This window comes from Microtus pennsylvanicus, chromosome 3 (assembly GCF_037038515.1).
Source record: "Microtus pennsylvanicus isolate mMicPen1 chromosome 3, mMicPen1.hap1, whole genome shotgun sequence".
Classification (NCBI taxonomy): domain Eukaryota; kingdom Metazoa; phylum Chordata; class Mammalia; order Rodentia; family Cricetidae; genus Microtus; species Microtus pennsylvanicus.
The window spans coordinates 93,356,567-93,371,590 of record NC_134581.1 but is presented as its reverse complement, the minus strand read 5'-3'; the positions used below and the strand labels follow the sequence as shown (position 1 = coordinate 93,371,590).

The window sequence follows — 15,024 nt, the reverse complement described above, 5'->3', positions numbered from 1 at the left end:
CCTCTAAGTGATTTTGTCAACTCCATTCTCTTCCAATGCTCTTGTCCCTAGTTTTTTTTTTTTGGGGTGTGTGTGTGTGTGTGTGTGTGTGTGTGTGTGTGTGTGTGTGTGTGCGCGTGTGTGCATGTGTGTCCTTCTCTGTTGGAATTTAAAGGTTACAATAGTGATCTGATCTAGAACACAAGCATAAAAGAGATCTTGGATTTGACCGACACAACCAAAAACATCAAATTTTAGAATCTCAATTGCTTGATTTGCTTTTCATGTATTAATTTGTGTCATGAGGTGTATTTTAACCACTTTTTAACATTCAAGACCATCACCATAAGTTCTAAGCGAAGGGCAATGTGTAAATCCATTCGTATGTGCTTCTGTGGCTATCAGTGTGACATCTTATCATTATCGCTAGCTCTGGATACTGCAGTATTGAAGTGAGAATTTGGGATGCAGATGTCCAAGAGATGTGGTCCGGATTCTGTAGCATGGTTCTGGGAGAATCTCCACTGTGTGGTCGCGGCAGGATCTCATGTGTGTTCTTTCCACCCCCAGTGCTGGCCACTGTCCACATGAAGAATATAAAGAAAGAAACATATGAAGAACTCCAATCCATTCAAGTAAAGGCCTTTCAGACATGACAGCCACTTTGCTTTTGGCCCTACTCAGGACTTCTTGGCTCACTTATTGGGAGAAACCTTAGTAATAATTAGTTTAGTTAAAATCTGAGTCTGCGGTGTCCTTAACTATCTATTTCAGGTGGTTTTAGGTTCAAGCTGTATAAATCCAGAACACTTGGTCCACAGGCCATAGTGTTTGAGTGCTGTAGTCCTAACTCTTGTTCACTCTGGTTTTGAGGACATTGCCTTCTGCCATAGTTGAAAGCCCAGCACTTGTCATGATCCCTTCACCTATGCAGCCCCCTGTAATTGAACATTGAGATCCTTCCTCCGTGTCTGCTGTTTCTTACCACACCTCTACTAGGGTCACCCAGGAGAATAAAAAGATTCTATTTTTAGAAATTTCCAAATTCTACTTTTAGGATGTCTTGAAAGCATAATATTAAAATAGCAGTTGATACCCTTCTCACCCCCGAAGCTTGGCAAAAATGAAGTCAGTGAAGTCACACGAGGAGACGATGTGGCTGGGAAGATCACGTGGGGATGGGAGAGTAGGATTCTGCGCTCCTGGGGGCGGCAGGCTGCCTTCAGTTAAAGTGCTGAAGCCCTGGGCATCACAGCTCCTTTGCAGGTTGTTCAGGGCTGCAGAATTGGGGAAGAGCTTCCTAAACTGATGTGTTTCTTTTCCTTCAGGGCAGAAGCCCCATACTGATGATGGTGTATACGACAGACTCTTCTGACACATGGGGAAATCCCCGCCAGTTTGGAGATCCACAGAGTGAGCCCTCCTTATGACTTTACAGGAGCACTGGTCTGGTTCTTTGTTTTTGGTTGCTTGTTTTTGATTGGTTGTTTGTTTGTTTGTTGTTCGTTAGTGTACTTGAGGTTTAGGGTCAAGATTCTCAGATGTTGTTTACATCAACTTAGCTAAGTAGATAACCATCTAGACATCTGCTCACATGGAGTGGACATAGGCTGAGCACCTATGGGGTCATTGGAAGAGGAAGTTAAGATTCTGAAGTTTTCGTTTTATATACATTTCACTATGCTATAAAAGTAATGAGAATGAGATCTTCTGGGAGGGGGAAATACGATGAAGGTGTGCTGGGAATAGATGCAGGAAGTGGTATAATCCCTACTGGGCTGATTTTGACTCATCACTCTCTTACTCTCCCTGGAGAACAGACAATGGCCATTTAAGTGGAGTTGAAGGTAAATGTGACTGGTGCCATCATTTCAGACTTGTCATTAAGAAGTTGACAAGTGCTTTAGAAATAGACTAGACATAGGTATGGCCCTAAAAAAGTCATGAGCAATACTTCATATGCAGTTCGTATGCTAGAAAGAAAGATTCCCTCAAAATTGAAACCTAGATAAAAAAGTAATAAGTGATTTTGGATCATGAAAACAAACACTGTCATCTACTCTATCTCTCATCAGATATGATTTTCTGCTCACAGGCTCTAGCAGATCTTGAGGATTTCAGGTCTAGGTAGCTTGAACATCCACTACAAACTGAATTCTTCCATCCTAATCCCACCCCTGTTTCCCCATTTCTTCCCACCTTTCTGCAGTGCTGTTGAAGGATGTACGGGAGATGTTCATCCTTGGGTTCTCCTTCAACTTCTACATGTTCCATGGCGGCACCAACTTCGGTTTAATAGGTGGAGCTAGCTCTTCCGATGGTTATCTACCTGTAGTAACCAGCTATGGCAAGTACTTGGTTCCCAGAATTATCTCTAATCTGGGCTGCTTCCTTGATGAATCTGAAACATGCCAGGTTAGGCCCCTAAGGGAAATCTCTTCCTCTGTCTTGAGTTTCTGTGTGCTGGAGACTGATATTTAGTATTTGTGACCACACTAGATCTTGGGGTCTTGGCTTTTTGTAACTTTGTGAGCAGTCAGAAGAGTAGCTTAGTCCAGCCTATCTGTTGTGTAGAATCTTGCTTCACCTGTTGTTTTGGATCCCCTAAGAGTACCAGAATATCCACAAATGTATCTTTCTTAGCCTCTATCTAATTAGGGTTTCTGTTGTTGTGAAGAGACACCATGACCAGTAACTCTTATAAAGATAAACATTTAATGGGGTGGCGGCTCACAGGCCCACAGATTGGTGCAGTTTGCCTCTGGGGTAACACCTGCATACCCATCATAGCTTAGCAGATGCCTTTTAGTTTGGACTAACATATACAGAATTCTTTTACCATATACCCAGAGCTCTCCTCTGGGTGTTGATGAATCATGGATCTTTTTGCTTAGAACTAAGGGATTCTTGGGGAAAATGACACATTTTTCTTTGTTCTTTAGATTACTGTGCGGTGCTGACAGAATCTGGCGAATACACACCCGAGTATCGGGTGTTTCAAATGTTTTTTCACTATGTTACAGGTACCTGGCAGCGACTTCTGTGTGAATGGTGATTTCGATTTCTCCAGTGGGATCTGCTCTGGGAGGAGGGGTAGGGGATGTGTGAAGACCTTTTGGGGAGAAATCCAGTATATCATCAGCACTGGAAATCTACAAGAGACAGGGTCTGCTCTCATGGGCTTTGCATGAGACCACTTTGCTTGATCTTAGCTGTGCCCACAATCCTCTAAAACTTCTAAAAGCTAGAAGTTCCAGGTCCCCTTCTTCTGAGCTATTCAGCAAGCATGTCTGAGTTGAGGTGGGGAAGAAAGGGTAGAACCCGAGAGCAAACACATTTGTAGCTGGATTTTAGGAGGATTTAATGAGCTAGCAGCTTAATCAACATGCTCCTCTTTTCTAGGACAATAAAAGTCCTTTTTTGGATGTTTAAGGACCCTTACTCATTAGCACGTGCCTTACCTTCTCCTGGAGTTAAGATATAAGAGCATGTGACTGTCCTTCATCTGTGGAGGCTGTGGGACAGCGGGGTGCCTGATGTCTCTGAATGGTGTTGGAGTAGGTCCTACGATGGCCAGCCATGTGCTTTTCATTGCAGATGTTTCCACAGTCACTCGACCAAAAGCTACAAACACGGTTGCCTATAAGCAATTGATACTCTTACATTTCCTCACCCTGTGGGATGTACTGCCCCATCTGGACCAGGTGACTTTTTTTTTTGGATATCGACACATGGTATCATTTCTGTGATATTTTCTTCCTTCGTGGTATTTTCTTCCTTCATCTCTCTTTTTTTAAAGATTCATTTGATGTGTGAGTGTTTTGCCTGCATGTTTGTAAGTGGTCCACACATGTGTCTGTAGAGGTCTCGGATCCCCTGGACCTCTAGTTAGAGACTATTGTGAGTGACTGCATGGGTGCTGGGAACTGAATCCACGTCGTTTGCAAGAGCAGTGCCCTGCTCTCACCACTCAGCCCTCTCTCCAGCCCTATCCCCTGCTTGATTAAGGTGTTAGAATGAACTCAACCTAGGGCAATGACTTTTAATCTTTTGTTTTCATAGAGGGAGGTTTTCTCTAAACTTATCATTAAGTTTAACATATAAAACATAAACTAGGTTAGTCAGGGTGTTAGTTCTGGGCGCTGAACTTTCCTCCCCTGAAAGCAGCAGCCATCCCTTCTCTATGACGCTGTCACTTCTAACTAGGGTTCCTGGAAGCACAGATTGAAAACTGGTGTAAGGAAACACTGCATGCTCATCCCTATAAAACTGACCAAATGTCAATATCTTGGAACGGTATTATCAGGATGTTAGTCTAGACAGCTTCCAGTCTAATGAGTAAGAAGAATGAATGAAGAACCGACAGGAGGGATATTGGTCATAGGTGGAGGAACTGAGCTTCATCATCAGGGCTATGGATCTCCCAGGCCTTGTGCTGGGCAGTCCCAGGATTCCATGGACATCCAGTCAGTGCGGCATTATGGCTGAAAGACTGAACAGGAGTAAATGACATGGCAGCAGGGTGATGTGGGAGGCAGAGAAACTGAGGCACTCTGGGATCCACTTGCAAAGACAGGGAGGACTGCATGTTTGGAGAACTGTGGTTAGGACTGCACAAGAACGTTTCGTGTGGACAGTGTCACAACAGAAGCCAGGTGTCACAGAAGGAGCTGAGTACAGACTTCTGACAGCATGTTGGGTTTACGTGGTAGTGGAAACCAGGCTCTGTACTCTATCAACTAAGCCCCATATTTTCTATTTTTGTTTTTACTTATTTATGTTTTGGGGATATTTATAGTACATCAATAGAAAGTCAGTTGTCAAAAGTTTCCTGAAGCGACTCTTGTTTTAGGAAATTATAATAATCGCTGTTTTATTGTGATTATGTTACCATAGTGATGACTTCTTTTAACCTCCACCTACCCTTTTACTAAGATGAATGTTGTATTTTGGTGGGATCTGAGATAAGCTTAAAATAATCCTCTAGAGCTATTGTTGACTGAGGTTTCCGTCCTGCCTTGTTGCCCACAGTCGGTAAGTCTCAACGAAAATCACAAAGATCTACATTAATTAATAAACTGACTGGCCTATTAGCTCAGGCTTCTTATTAACTCTTATAACATATATTAACCCATAATACTTGTCTCTGTTAGCCACATGGCTTGGTACCTTTTTCCGCGAGGCCTTCACATGTTGCTTGCCCTGTGTCTGGCTTCTATGTCTGGGTGATGACTGCAGACTTACTCTTTCTATTTTCTATTCCCGGAATTCTCCTGTCCTTGTCACTCCACTTCCTGCCTATACTTCCTGCCTGGCTACTGGCCAATCAGCATTTTATTAAAAATAATAGAAGAGACAGGATAAAAGACCATTGTCCCACAGCAAGCTAGCAGAATGGCTCCATGGTTAAGAGCCCTCATTACCCTTCCACAGTACCCAAGGGACTCCACTATCTGCTACTCCAGTTCCTCTTCAGGGCTCCATAGGTACTGCATGCACATAGTGCACAGACACACAGGCAGGCAAACCCCCATACATGTAAATACTAACATAAAATTATTCTATAAAAAGTGGGGCAGAAAGACAGAGGTGCAGGTGAAATGAGATCAGCCATGTTGATAAAGAAAGCCAACATTTCATTAAATGCCTTTAAAACACTTTAATTTTATATTTCCTTTGTATTTATTAACTTCAGTTATAGGCAACTTCTTTCATCAGCTTTTTACCTATAAGTATGGATTGTATAGAAAATGGGTGAGCTCAAGTATTTTCTTTAATCAGAAAAATAAATCCATGTGACTTCCAAAGGTGCAGTGGGATGTTTTGCTGCTGGGGTTCTTTGTATGGTTATATATGTGCACAGTTTGGCATGTCTGTATGCCACCATAGTCTCTTTGATGCTCACAGTGGCCCATTGTAGTCGATCAGGACCCTTCTTGGCTTCTGTGTCTTCTTGACAGGACACCCAGTGCTGTTAGCATCTTTGTTGTTTGTTCCCCTGGGGGATCTAGGCTATGAGCCTCCTCAGACTGGGACTCATCTGTTTCTCCAAGGGGTTCTTATGGCTTTTGTTGTTCTTGTGTGTAGTACAGATAAGTGTGTGCATGTGTGCCTGCGTGTGTGTTTCACATATGTGAAAATGCATGTGGAGGTCCAAAATTGATGTCATGTGCTTTTCCTGATCATTCTGCACTTTTTCATTTTTATTATTCATATTTTGTTTGCTTTTTCAAGACAGAGTTTTTTGTGTAGCTCTGACTCTCCTGGAACTAGCTCTGTAGACCAGGCTGGCTTCAATTTATTTATTTGTTTATGTATATATGTATGTATACATGTATGTCTTTATTTATTTTGAGGCAGAATGTCTTCACCAAACTTGCAACTCTTCAATTCTGACTAGTCCTTCTGGTGACTTGCCACGGAAATCCCCTGTTTCTCTTCACCATCTACTGGGATTACAGGCATATGCCACAATGCCTGTGCTTTTCTTGATTTCAGCTTTTCATCTAAATTATGAGATTAGTTCATTGGCTGGCATGTACAGTGGAACTTGAGATTGGTTGAGAAACCAAAAAAGATAATATCTATGCTATGCATAAGACTGATTATCATTGTGTATTCCTTCTCGGTACTCCCATTGGCAAGGCAATTGGGGTCATCCCTCTAGAGAAGTGGGTTATGGGTGACAACTTCTGAGATTCTTGTCTCTAGCCCGAACCTTTGTTTGCCACTTCTATCTTTGCCTTAGCCAACCAAGTCTGTCAAGCCACTCTCCATGGAGCAGCTGCCTGTGAACCAAGGGTATGGCCAGTCCTTTGGGTACACGCTTTATGAGACCACCATCTTCAATGGAGGCCTCCTCACCACAAGGGGTCATATTCAAGACCGAGGGCAGGTAGGGAATCTGTGGTTCCTAATGGCACTCTCCTGTTAATATCACCTTGTGGTACTGAGGTGAATGTCTAATTGGTGGTCAACTCATTTGTCCTTCAGAAAATTATCTCTGTTACATGTCATCTGTCCTTCAGTAAAGTCTTCTAGACATAGACATGCTTAGGTATATACTTTTATAGGAGATGATAATGTTCTTAAGTCCAGGAGGTACTTATGTAGTCCCTATTCTTACCATGCATTAACCCCTAATATTTATGAGACCTTGCTCTTGTCATTTAAGTCTTAAAGCACCAAGCTGTGATGTATTCCAAGTAGAAAATCCTCAGGAATCACGAAAGCCTTTCAAAGCAGGTGCAGCTGGGAAGGAACAGTGCAGCTGCTGAAGGTTCCATCCCACTCCAAGCTAAGAGCTGGTCTTTGTATTCTAACAGTTCCCTGCTCTTCGTCTTTTCCACATCACCTTTTCCCGAAGCTTCGGGTTGGGTATTCCTAGTCCACAGTTAGAAATGCTCAGTGAAAGTGTAATGTGCAAACAATTCCAGATGGGACTGGGGGGGATGATTCAGAGGGAACAGTGTTCACTGCAAAATATGAAGACCTGGACTCAGACTCCCAGCACCTATTTAGAAAGTCAGGCATGGTTCCATATGTCTGTGCGACCAGCTCAGGGGAGTGGAGACAGGAAGATCCTAGGAGTTCAATGGTCAGTCAGTCAGTCTAGCTGAAACACGAGCTCCAAGTTCAATGAAGAGACCCTCCTGGTCTTAAAATAAGGTAGGAGTGATTGGTGATACCCAGTGATAACCACTTTCCTCCACAGGCACATGCATGGGCATGTGGACCCACCATACATGAATACACACACATGCACACACACATAAACACACACACATGCACACACATGCATTTCAGAGAGATACTTTTTAAAACATACAACATTTTATCAATTCTTTGAAATTTTCATACAATGTATTTGATAGTTTTACTCCCATTCCTCCCACTAACTACTCCAGGCCCACACCTTACTCCTTCCAGCTCTGTGTCTTCTTCCGCTTCCCCCTCTTTTTCCTCTTCTCCCCCTTCTCCTTGTCCGTGCCCTCCTCCTCTTCTTTCTTCTTTTTCTTTTTTAATAACTCACAGAGTCTAATTGGGTGCCTGTGAGTATGGGAATGTGGTCAATCTACTGGGATCACATCCTTAAAGGAAAGAGACTCTCCCTTTCCCAGAAGCTGTCAACTGTCAATGGCCCCTCACTTACCATTGGGGATTACTGAGCTCCTCCCATCCCCATGTTAGAATATAGACAGGCTGGGTCTTCTTTAGGTCTTTCGTAGGCAACCACAACTACTGTGAGTTCACGGCAGCAGTCCTGGCATGTGCAGAAGACAATGTCTTGGTCTGGCCCCCCGACATCTGGCCCTTACAATCTTATCCTCCACTTTCTCAAGGAGATCCCTGAGATTTGGGTGGGGAGTGATAGAGATCCCACTTGTGGCTGTGCAGTCCTCAAGTACTTGTTCTCTGCTCTTTGGTCAGGAAGTTTCTGCTTAACCACTGCCCATGAGGAAACTGCAGAAAGAAACTTCTCTGGTGAGGACCGGAAGCTACTGTAGTCTATGAGTAGTGTGATGGTTTAGAATTTGTGTCCATTTAGGAGAATAATAGTTCTCCTCTGGGACCTGGGAGCTCCTCGACCGTAGCTTATTCGGATGTATGAGACCACGTATATGTTTTCTCCTAGAGCGGGACTGAAATCCCATCAGAAGGCCATTGTTTATCCCCATAACGTTCACGCCATTATTGTACCTTGTGCGTATGTTGACACATGATCATTATGGTAGCTCATAGCAATCGAAGATGGGTCAGTCTGTTGATAACTCTTTTCCCCAGGAGCCTACATAACAATTTCTGGTACAAGGAAGGTCTCTCTCTTTCTAATGTTCTATTTTCTATCATCTATCTATCCTAAGATATATGCATATATAAATATGGTTTTTCAAGACCTGATTGCTCTGTGTAATGGTGCTGGCAGTCCTGGAATTATCTCTGTAGACCAGATTGGATTGAACTCACAGAGGTCCAACTGCCTATCCGCCCGGTGTAAGGATTAAATAACTTCTAACGTCTGTGAAAATCCAAACCCTGAAAACCTCCCAAATCTGAAATGCTTATGCCTTAAGCATTTTGGATAAATAGTACTCACCCTATACTTCTGGTTTTCGTTTGTTTGTATTTCGCATTGAGCCTAAACTATGTAGCCCAGGCTGGCCTCAAGTGGACAGAGATCTATGTGCCCCTGACTCCCGAGATTCGAGATTAGATTTGACCATATACTGCTATCAGATTCTATACTTCTATATGCCCTCAGTTTTGGAATCATAAAGATATACAGATAGATGTATAAGAACAAAACTTATCCATATATCTTTATGATTCCAATCTTCTCCCTCTCCCATTCACGATCTTTCTTTCCTTTCTTTCTTTTTCTTCCTTTCTTCCTTTCTTTTGTTTTCTCTTTTTCTTTCAATCTCCCTTCTTTCCTTTAATTCCTTCTTTACATTTCTTTCTTTTCTTTATTTTCCTTTTCTCTCTTTCATTCTCTCTACCTTCATTCCTTTAATTCCTTTTTTAATTCCTTTGTTTCTTTTTCTTTACTTTTTCTCTATTTCTCACTCTCTTCCTTCTTTCCTTCCTCCCTTCCATTTATTCTTTTTCTTCCTCCCTTTCTTTTTGCTGCAGAGACATCTTTCTTACACGTGGGTAGACGTTTATCTGTACTCAATACATACATCATTGGCTTTTCCCAGGGTGCCTGCACTGTTCTCCTAAGTCAGCCCTGTGCTCGTTTGTTGACTCACAGCTTCCCACACATAATCTCTGTCCAGAAGTTCCTTTGTCACCGTGTCTTTGTTCCATATTTTCTCCTGGCCCCTGGGAGGTGCAGCAGTTCTTGGCCATTGCTTTCTCACGTAGGCCTCTGCTGCTTTAGTTGGTATCTTCTCTGAAAATACAAAGCTAATATTCCTGTACAGACCCTTCCATCACTTTAAAAATCCTCTCCTACTTGTATCCCGCAGAGTGCCACGACTCTTCTGCATAGGACAAACATTCTGTCTTACACATCTCTGCTTGCTGCCCACCTCAAGCTGACTCCATGAGCCAGCCTTCTCCATGTCTGCAAAGCAGCCCAGCTATGGCCTGTTCTTCTCTCTCATGACCTCCACACAAGTCTGCTCATAGCACCGTGACTGTTCTTGGAGGATGTTGTGATCATTTCTTTGTGCTCTTCAAACTAGGCACACTGTATTCAAGGAAGACTTTTCAACAGCAGCCTTTTGATAAATGATTATCAAATAAGTAACTTCTGTGATTAGACTCGGTTAATCTTAAATTCGGAAAACTTGTGTTTTCTGACTTAAGGATTTTTATTGTTACAGTTTACTAGCCAAATTGCATTTGAAAAAACTGATTTAGATTAATTAATCTAGGAAGTAAATTATTCTTATGTTGTCTTGCCTGACTAAGGTTCTCTGGTGGTTTATCTGGTGTTTAATCACTATAGTAGTTATATTAGTTTGTTTTTCTACTATTGTCATAAACACCATGACCCAGAACGGCAATGGGAAGGAAAGGCTTATTTGTCTTGGAGGTTACAGTGTATTATCATGAGAAGCCTTTCCAGGACCTCAAGGCAAGACCCAGGAGACTAGAGCTGGCTTGCTGCCTGTACCTCACCCAACCTGCTTTCTTACACAACCCAGAACCACTGGCTCTAGGTGGCACCACCCACACTGGCTGAGCTCTCCCACACAAATCATTCATTAATAAGATTGTCCACAGGCTTGCTGACAGGTCAGTCTATCTGAGACTTTTCTTAATTGATGTTCCTGCTTCTCAGGTGATAGTAGTTGGTCAAGTAGACAAAAATCTCCCAGCAGAGTGGGTAATAGGGAAAATGGATCCATGCAGGGCACCCCTAAAATCAGTTAGGATGTGACAGCTGGTGCTCCAGACACAAATTGGGAGTGTCAAGCAGAATTGAGACCCTGGAAGGGTTGAACCCATGTGGGTAAGGAAGACAAACACAGAACAGTCTCAGTCTCTCAGTTCCATTTACTCCCTTGCTAACATTTCCTTGAAAATGTTTATCGATTCCGATCTCCCTTCTCCTCTAGTTTCCTACAGCTCTTTTAAAAATCTCCCCCTCCTTGCCTACACTTGATCCAGGTTCCAGTTTTCATTGAGAGCTCTGGCCCAGGCTGTACTTTCTGCATCTTCTCATTCCACTACTTAAACTATCACCTGTTCTTAGTGACCCTGTGAGTCTATGCAGCTCTGAGATACGTAGAATTCATTCTGCCGCTTGCTTAGTTTATTGCATTTTCACGACTGAGTTCCTTCCTTTCTTTATGAGGCACTAACAGTCGTCTCTTCTTTCTTTTCCAGGTGTTTTTGGATAACAAATTCATAGGAGTCCTGGATCGTTTCAAGAGCGAGCTGCTTCTTGTGAAAAATGTATTTAACACAGTTCATGAATGAGCCATTCCAGTTCCAGCTAGGCCTGGGCCCAAGAGTTAGTGAGGGCTTATTATAGATCATTCTCACTCCTCTGCCTGTGGTCCATTCCAGCAATCCCAGGAAGGGTTGTTTACATCTTAGAGGTCTTGGTGAATGTTCTTTGAGTGATCACCACATCCCTCCCCCTTGAATATTCATTGTCTAGAGCAGGATGGCTTGGTCACCATCCAAGAGAGTCCTTGTTTAAATGTTCAGGTGACTTTTTCAGGGAAGGAAGAGGAAAAGCAATGGTACAGGGGTTTGCCTCTCCCATATCTTGGAGACCTACAAGGTTCCGTGGCCTGTGATCTGTCAGTCACCTGCTCATGACCTGTCCCAGCTCCAGGGAGGCCTAGGAAGTCTAAGGGAGGGGCCAAGTGAGGTTTACTCTGGTCTCTCTTGAATAGCCCTCCAAGAAAACCCAGATCCTGAGGATCCTGGTGGAGAACCTAGGCCGACTCTCTTCTGGGTTGGATATCAACAAAGAGAGAAAAGGTGGGTCCTAGAAGAAGACGGCTAAGGTAGTGGAGCATCAGAAGCTATTGCTCCTCTGCAGACAATGGAAGTTGGGAACAGGTTTGTGTTCGCAAAAGAGCATATATATTTTGGTTGTGAGGCACCTCTGTACAGAAACTGGGATATTTTTGTGTTCTTTGGTTGCCAAGCTAGAGACAAAACACTAGACAAAACTTAGTGAGAGTTTTGAAAGTGGTGCCAGTAGAAAAAGCTATGGTGATGTGCCAGGTTAGGGCTCCTCTCTAGGGATACCAAGTCTTCACTGTCAGGAATCCAAGGCTTGTGTTTATCCTTCTGCTTGGGTCCAGTCCTGAGCAGAGTCACACCACACACGATTTTCCCCATAAGTGCTTTGACAACACTGTGTATCAAGCTAGCCCAGAGTCCTGTGCTGATCAGATCTGAAGTGATTGTCCTGATTTTGTGCTGTTAAAATGGACTGTGAGGCCCTTTCTAGGCGTGTACACTTAAGAGGATAATATCTGCGTAGGGCTTGGGCTTAGGTAACATAATGGTAGAATATTTGCCTAGCATGCCTGAACCCTTTGAATCCAGGTGGTTTAATCCTCAGCACTGACAAGAGAAAGGGGGAAATCTATGGGGTTTATAGAAACCTTCCAGCCAGATGAGGCCAAGAGAGCAACTTCCTTCAGGGAGAACCCTGACTTCAGCCTGTGCATATCTTTGCCCTGCTCAACTCCTTCACACCCACCTCCATTCCTGTTCCACAGGTCTAACTGGAGACATCTATCTGGACAAGACTCCTCTGAGACAATTTAGAATATACAGCCTGGAAATGAAAAACGCTGTCATACAAACGTAGGTGCCTTAACTTCAGCTGATGGAACGTGGCCAGGGTGGAGTTATAGGTCAGGGATAGAGCATTTAACCCAGCAATGTGTGGTCCTGAGTCCAGTCACTGAACTGTAGATGAAGAAAATAAAATAAAACATACCTCAAATTGGTGAATGTGGAGAGCTAGAGGGATGCTCAGAGGTCTGCAGATGAAGCCTTTGATTTTGAGAGAGAAAAATCAAACCTGATGTAGAGTACTAATGAAATGATGCCAAGCTTCATAGATGCCTGGGAGAAGAGGAGTGATTGTCCCTTTTTCTGCTAGTTAATTCCTACTGTATCATGAATGCCAAGGACATAGCAGTTCCCACAGTGGGCGTGGGATGCCAGGCTTCATAGAAGAGGGCACAGGTGGCACATCAGAGCAAACGTATGACATCTCACTGGTTCTTGATCCCCCATAGAAAACTTCCGAGGTTTCCTGACTCCTGGAAAGTAGTTACAAGCCATGTTCGGGGACCTGCGTTTTTCCTCAGTCACTTGAGAGCTGGAGATCCTCCCCAGGACACCTTCATAAAAATAAAGGTTGGTGCCACTTTTCTCCTGCTATTGTGCCCCAGCCCCGGCACTAAAGAACCTCAGAAAAGCTCCCCAGTACATGAACCTCATTGTGTGACAGGGAACCAGGTCGCACTAGTCACAGCAAGTCATAGACATTCAAAAGGTGAAGTTTTTGAGGACCCTTAGGCTAGAACAAGGACAGTGAAGAGATACAGCAGAGGCCTGACTAGAGAGTGCTAGTGAGACTGGCTGGTGCAAGCTCTGTAGTAGGGATTGAGTGAGTGTGACCCAGTAGCGCTCACATATAACCCCAGATGTAGATACCCCTACCACTGACATGAGCTCACCATCTAAAGCATGCCATCCAGGGCATGTTGGCAACCATTCCTGCTATTATACAGTTTGATCTATATTTTTAAAGCCTGATGTATTTTGGTGATAATTAAATTATAAGACATCCCTTCTGATGGCTTGGACCAGCCCTGGAAGTTAGAATCTTCCATGAGGCTGATGCTGAGCCACCTCCAAGGCAGGGCAGTGGCAAAAGCTCGTATGTTGCACACCCTCCCACTTATGACTCCACTTGTCTATCTTGGCCTATGCTAAGGTTTAGTGTGCCATTGGGATAGAGATTTATTTGTTTTCTCTTTGCATCTTGAGGTTAGAATCTGAAACCTTCCTATCTTGTTCAGGGCTGGATAAAGGGTGTCATATTCATCAATGGACAAACCCTAGGACGATACTGGAATATTGGTCCCCAGGAAACCCTCTATGTCCCTGCTGCCTGGCTCCATCCTGGAATTAATGAGGTGATTTTTCTCAGTGTTCCCAGCTTCCTAGTCCCCTTTCTTTGAACTCTGTTCTGCTTCAGAAGAAGAGCTGGAATCTTCTGGCTGATTTGCTAACTTCTTTGTACAGATCATAATATTCGAGGAGTTGAAAGGAGGCATAAGGATCTACTTCTCAAGAGATGCTAAACTCGGTATGACACTCTATGTCATTTCAGCACCTGCCCCTCTTTAGCCCTTGTGCCATAGATGGATTTTCTATTATGCTGTCACAGTCCCACTCACCCCTCCCATTTTAAGATGACTTAACCTGCCTGTTCCTCCATCAGCCTCATCCTGACTCTCTCGGTCTCTCTTTCTGACAGTCCCTCCTTGTCAGGACTCCAGGTTCATACAATCTTAGCACCTTTCACTTCTGTCCCTATGGCTCTTTCTTAAGCTGCCATGTTAGATACTTCCCAGACACCCTTTCTTATGCCCTTTAGCCTGTTTTCATGGGAAGGAACGCATGGAGCAATTACATTGGACACAAGCAGTGTCCCTATAAGGCAGTTGCATTTTGGGTACCCAGTCTCCCTTGAACCTTTTTTTTTTTATAGCAAGAGACAGATATCCTCTGACACCCACCTAGCATCAAGCTTGAGACTTTGTGTATGCCATGTGAATGTTTTTCTAAGGACTCAAGGTCCAGCCCGAGACAGTCTTATGTAGAATCACTTGTCTTACTTTAGCGGATTCTTTAAACCTTCTGAGCAAGCTTTCTTGTCCCCACAGGTCAATGTTCTACCCTCTTGTGATGGGAGTGTGGCACACAGTAGGCTAATGAGATTTTCTTTTTCAGGACATTGAGTGTCAACTATTGTGAAATAAAGTAGAAGACAGACAGCTGAATCCCATCCACCGTGGTGGTGGGCGTATCCCATGAGTCCTGACA

At 43.6% G+C, this 15,024-nt stretch overlaps 1 protein-coding gene across 1 annotated transcript in view; it reads left to right on the top strand.

Annotated features, from left to right (window-relative positions):
* LOC142846814 (beta-galactosidase-1-like protein 2) overlaps nucleotides 1-14,325 on the top strand; it is a 32,549-nt gene extending 18,224 nt beyond the window's left edge. The window contains exons 8-19 of the mRNA XM_075967609.1: nucleotides 550-614; nucleotides 1,308-1,392; nucleotides 2,189-2,326; nucleotides 2,922-3,002; nucleotides 3,577-3,683; nucleotides 6,728-6,874; nucleotides 11,320-11,388; nucleotides 11,838-11,925; nucleotides 12,678-12,765; nucleotides 13,206-13,326; nucleotides 13,995-14,111; nucleotides 14,221-14,325. Coding sequence (XP_075823724.1) covers nucleotides 550-614; nucleotides 1,308-1,392; nucleotides 2,189-2,326; nucleotides 2,922-3,002; nucleotides 3,577-3,683; nucleotides 6,728-6,874; nucleotides 11,320-11,388; nucleotides 11,838-11,925; nucleotides 12,678-12,765; nucleotides 13,206-13,326; nucleotides 13,995-14,111; nucleotides 14,221-14,325 — 1,211 coding nt within the window. The remainder of the gene's footprint in view (nucleotides 1-549; nucleotides 615-1,307; nucleotides 1,393-2,188; nucleotides 2,327-2,921; nucleotides 3,003-3,576; nucleotides 3,684-6,727; nucleotides 6,875-11,319; nucleotides 11,389-11,837; nucleotides 11,926-12,677; nucleotides 12,766-13,205; nucleotides 13,327-13,994; nucleotides 14,112-14,220) is intronic.
* Nucleotides 14,326-15,024: the final 699 nt, after the last annotated feature.